The sequence below is a fragment of the Sphaeroforma arctica genome (assembly GCF_001186125.1).
Source record: "Sphaeroforma arctica JP610 unplaced genomic scaffold supercont1.1781, whole genome shotgun sequence".
In the NCBI taxonomy this organism is placed as follows: domain Eukaryota; class Ichthyosporea; order Ichthyophonida; genus Sphaeroforma; species Sphaeroforma arctica.
Genome location: NW_014038777.1, coordinates 5573 through 11326, shown reverse-complemented (window position 1 = coordinate 11326; position 5754 = coordinate 5573). Strand labels below are relative to the sequence as shown.

The 5754-nt window shown below is 40.6% G+C and overlaps 1 protein-coding gene across 1 annotated transcript; it reads left to right on the top strand.

Annotated features, from left to right (window-relative positions):
• The first annotated feature begins 1201 nt into the window (after positions 1 to 1201).
• On the top strand, positions 1202 to 2759 carry SARC_11607 (hypothetical protein). Its single transcript, XM_014294303.1, has one exon. The coding sequence runs from the start codon at positions 1315 to 1317 to the stop codon at positions 2515 to 2517; it is 1203 nt and encodes a 400-aa protein (XP_014149778.1). The 5' UTR covers positions 1202 to 1314; the 3' UTR covers positions 2518 to 2759.
• Positions 2760 to 5754: the final 2995 nt, after the last annotated feature.

The window sequence follows — 5754 nt, the reverse complement described above, 5'->3', positions numbered from 1 at the left end:
ATATATAATATACATACAGACATACAGACATACAGACATACATATATATATATATGTATAAGTATACATGATGCATATTTATATATATCAAATAAGTTCATATACACCGTGAATGAGTCATGATACAGCCACACGTTAATAGAGGTATGAAGAAGCGATCTTCATATCACACATTCTTGTGTCTGCAACTATAAATGTGCATAAGCCAATTGTATACCTTTATAGACCGATGACATGTACATGGCCTGTTAAAGTGATATCTACCAGCAAACATAATGTTCTCTCCACGCTTTCGTGGGCGGTGCCTCACACATACAACGGTGACGTGTGCATAATATATTGTAATACAGAGGTACATACAAGAACATCAGGTCGTTCTCCGCACACTTTTGTGTACGGCATATGTCAATTAACAACTCCTACAGAAATTAAGTCCAACTCTTGATGTTAAACAACCAATACCAAAGCACAATCACCACTTACATTGGCGTCAGTGTAGTCTGCAGCCAGGCAGTGAACTCTGTCTCGTGGTGATGTACCACATCCAGAATCGTCGCCATATTGTCAAAACTTGCGGAGCTTCAATAAGAATGTGTTTGCTCTTAAGAAGGTTGCTCGGTTGTATGCTTATTCGTCGGCAAATGGCCAGCACTTCACAATAAACTGCTATGACGTGCCACTGTGTAATTTGAGTTGTGTTCAAAGAGTGTCGGGTAGCTATATTCGAACCCGTATGTTCAGTCAGAACTTGATGTCCATCGATGTTTTGATGTTGCCGATACTTCACAACATTATAAATGTATAGTATTTATATATATATAGATATATGTATACATGTACGTTAGTTTAATACACACTGATCATCCTACTGTGATGTACGTTTAGAAATATACGAAAAGAGGTCAAATTAGGCGGTGCTAAATAACACGCGCCAGAAGTGCAACCAAGTTTTAGCCCAAGTTTACCCCAGTGAAAACAAATAAACTGATTTGGCCTATGAATCATCAGAGAAATATATAGCGGTTAATAAATAAATAATGGTGAACAAACATAAGTGGGGTCCATGGTTCAGATACACCTCTCTACTAACGGACAACACACACACGTTACAACGGCTGACGAAAGCATCTTTATAAGGGTGGGAGCGTACACACAGCCAAGTTACAAGTATAATCGAGTTTGGTATACATATAGCTCAAGATTTTTTTCAGGAAGGAGCGTATTGTATGGCTGTAAGGCATGACTGTGATTGACTAAAGGCAGATACCCTAATTTTAGCATGGCCATTTAGTTATACACCCCCAAGTAGTAACTATGAGTGAATTCATATTCCTGAGAGAAAGTACCGGTAGTGTGCAGCGAATTGCCACACAGATGCTGCGTACCACAAAACGTGCTTCTAGTCGAACGTATACTGCCACATCTAGACATGCAACAACACTGACATCTAATCCGCATACGCATACAGCAACGTTTACAACGTATGCTACAGGATATCCAGGGCTTCGATGTGTTAGCACTCCTTGGCGTTTGAGTAGCCGTTTGTCAACTTCGGTCGTTAGACCATCAGGATTCTCGCATACGCAATCCCCTATGCATCTACCACACCACCCACACGGAAATAGAGCACTACACTCGCATGCGCAATCACATGCGCACGTACCCTCATGCACACAAGTAAGTAGAATAGCGCTGGCTAAAAACCCAAGCACACAAGTTAGGCGAGCATTACTCGCAGAAAACACAAGCGCACACCTGGCCAGTAGGTACATTAACATCACACCTCGTGTGAGTCACTACGGCTCCAGCACAGACAAAGACTACTACCAAATCCTGGGTGTGTCTAAGTCAGCCACCGCGATGGAGATCAAATCCGCCTACTTTGAACAGGCCAAGAAGGTGCACCCAGACATGTGCCCAAACGATCCGATTGCGGCTAAGAAGTTCAAGGAGGTGTCAGAGGCCTATACCGTGCTCAAGGATAAATCTAGCAGGAATGCGTATGATGCACATCGAGCGTCTCCATTCACACGCAGCCAGGGCTTCAATACCAATACCCAACAGCAGTATGCACAGCAGCAGCAGCGTCAGGCCTGGACGGTAAATGGGGTCGATGCAGAGGAGATCTTCAAGAGTGTGTGGAAAGACTTAGGGTTCTCAGAGATCAAAGACTATCTGGCCAAAGTGAGAGAGGAAGGAGAAGACGCGCTGGTATCCATCCGGGAGAACAAGGACTTTGGGCCGGCCTGGCAGTTTACTAAGGAGTATAAGGCATTGATCACGGGTATAGTACTACCTCTAGCCTTGACGCTGAGATTCCCGGCCTTAGTAGGGCTGGCCATGCGCAACTTGTTCTTGGTTCCGGTGGTGATCATGCGAGCCCTGCCGCCGGAGTTGCGGTGGAGGTTGATGCATGATATGTGGTTTAGGATTGTCAAGTCACAGCAGGCTCACGCACACACGGGTGAGCGGGATAAGGATGCCAAAGATACGGGGAAAGGTAGACGGAGGAGATAGCGAAGTAGTGGGGTTAGGAGTGTATGTAAGTATGTATGAGCACATGGGTGTGAGTGCATGCGTGTTTGCTTGATAGTATTGGTAAATATAGATAAATGATACGATAGTCATTCAAGCGTAGAAATTAATTGGTAGGTGTGAATAGCATGTGTTGTATATATGTACAACATCAGTATGAACACATTCTTATGAGCACATGCGTGCTTACATGATAATATTGTGAAGGGTATATAAATATTGGGATAGTCCTTCAAGCGTTTGAATCAATTGTTAGCTGGGAATGGGCAAGAGAGTGTTGCGGTGTGGGGATAAGTGCGTCTTTGGATACAGCGTCTGTGATCACTTAAGCTCGTAGATACACATAGTACTTTATTTGTTGCGTTCGATGCTGTTTAAGTGTAGGTCAACTGTTTGCCCTACTTAAGTGCTAGTATTGAAACCTATTGCGATTGCCACTCTAGTAAGGAATTGATCTCCAAAACACACCACGGAATAAGTTTCAGTAAGTTAAACACACTTGATGGATGTACTCGGAACTGCGTTGTGCTGCAGATTGCACCTGGGAAGCCCTCATTATCTAAACAGGTGCATGCCGGTGCACCTTGACGAGGTGTGTGAGGACCGTGGGCTAGCATAGGTATTACTATGTCTGCTTGTTGGGACAGTTTGTTGCGCAAACTGGCTTGCCACTGGTGGTTATCAAATAGAACCGCTATGAGTGTCAACTGCTTCTGCACGTGCTAGGTGTTGTGTTTGTGATACTGAAGTGGGTCTCTGTCCAGTCCTATACACGTTGCTCGTCTCCTCGCCAGTTGTGGTGTGTTAATAGTTACGTTTGCTCAGATTGATGCAGCCTGTGTATGATGACAAGCACTTCTCAATGGGTAAACTATTGTTCATTTTGTCAAGTGTTTATTTTGTCATATGTTTAATATGGCATTGTATGGTCGATTGCCGGAGGTATGCAAATCAAAGAACGAACAATATACATACGGATACCCACGCGAAAGTCCCTGAACTCAACTAACTTTGCGCTTACCGAGGGCTCGTACCGCACCCCTTCAAAGGGCAAAATGTTTCTCGCAAAATAACATAGCTTTCTAAAAATAACAAAAATAAACAGAAATATTAGATTTAAGCTGAAACAATTTCAGTGGCATATATATGCGCCTAGCAACATAAAATTACACCTTAGATTTTAGTTAAAACTATTACAGTGGCAAATATATGCAACTCGATTTCATATATAACCCGTAATATTCTTATATGATTGTACGTGGATATATATTCCATATATAACCCGTAATGTTCTAACATGTTTGTATATATATATATTTGTATATATATTATATATATTATATATAAATATATATAAATATATATATATGTATATATATATATATTGCGGGAACAACGATATTGACACAATCAAATTAATTGTTTTCAGGCAATAGTGATACAAGTATTAACGCAATGTTTGAACTATATTCTACGAGAGTGAGCCATGGCCGCACACAGGATATTGGCACCAGTTCATATGCAAATAGTACAATTTCAAGTTCGTCCCATCAAACCCTGGAATGGGCTTTTAAGAATGCAAATCAAAGGGCCAGTTTGTCTAATATTGAGGCCGGTAGAATGCGAGGTAGTACATCCTGCCCCGTGTCTCATTTAGAAGTGGCGTGTAGAGAGCGGGAATCCACTCAACCGCAGTCAAGTGAGCGAGTACAAGTCGCACAGGAACGCAGGCGAGAGAATGCTGACATCTTCGTATTGCGCCGGTTATACCATCAATTGCAACTCGCAGTGCAATCCATAGTATCGTTTGATTATCTCGAGTTCCGCTGAGCAACTACTAAGTTTTTAACCGATAAGAAGTTCAATTCAGTCGTGTGCGGTACGCGGGCCTGCCATGATCGAGAATCGTTACAAAATTTGGTCATAGTTTGGACTGACGAGCTCATAGAATGTTGATAGTTAGCATCATTATTCAAGGTGGATCGTAATGTGAGCTGGTTCGCGTCAATCCAAGGAAATGCATTGCAAGTTGCATCCGACCGTCATTGCGGAGTACAACAGTCGACGTTTAAATTGAATTGGGGAATACAATTTCTACATCATTAACACATGATTTCATGGTAGTCATTACATATTAAATAGTACTGCGCTATACAATCCACACCGACTCCAGACAACCGAGCTGCAGTCGTCATGAAGCCACCTGCCCGGTTTGGTTATACGATGGAACAAACCCAACGTTGCCGATCCCTCCTGTCAGTGTATAATCACTCGCCGTATGCAGTCTTAGACTGATATATTCAAAATCTATGTGATTATTTAACTTAGCGCTATTTGAAATGAGATCTCCACGAGCTGATCTCGTATAAAACACGCGATCGTCAGTATCAACCAGGGGATAAGAATGTAGTCTGTAAGAGATGATCTCGAATCTTTACCCATATTAGATTAAAGATTTTCTGTATATAATATATTCGGAAGCTGGTGACAAGCAGATGACTCGATTTTATACATGCACCCACATTTTTTTTTGTAATAGTTCTTTCCAGCTCAAAACTCCTCATCATTTATTCGCTATGCGCGTTTTAAACCCTATCTTATCCTTTTGCTAGTGACTTATTTTGCTTTAGACAGCTCCACCTACGCCAACGGAATGATTTGTCATGTTCAGAAACGAATAGCTATATTAACTTTCATAGAGTGGTCATGTTTCAATATCATTTTTCTATCAAATCTTTCCGCGTTCACTTTGTGTAGAATTATGGTCTCGTGCACTAAGATGAAGCATGCGCAGACGATATAAGTACAAGGATAAAATATAGTAATAGGTACGGCACTGACGCTGACGGTGTATAGTGAGTTAGTGACAGAACAGGGGCGTGCATACTTGATACTTGTCCACACACTTGTCAGTTGTTAATATTTTTATTATTTTGTGTGATATATATATATTTATTTTTTTTGTATTTTGTAAATTTTTTATTAGAATATTTGGTATAGCTTTATAAAAAAATACAAAAATAAAAGTACAATAAGTACATACAGAATAGAAAAATTGTGAGAAAAAAAATCATATTAAAATTTAAGCCCTCAGCAATATTATATTATATTTACGTTCCACAATAAAATATATTGTTATATTAATAAAAACAATTTGTCGACGTTTGTATTTTTTAAAAAAATTACGTTTTATCAGTTGGCGATGATATGTATGTTTAT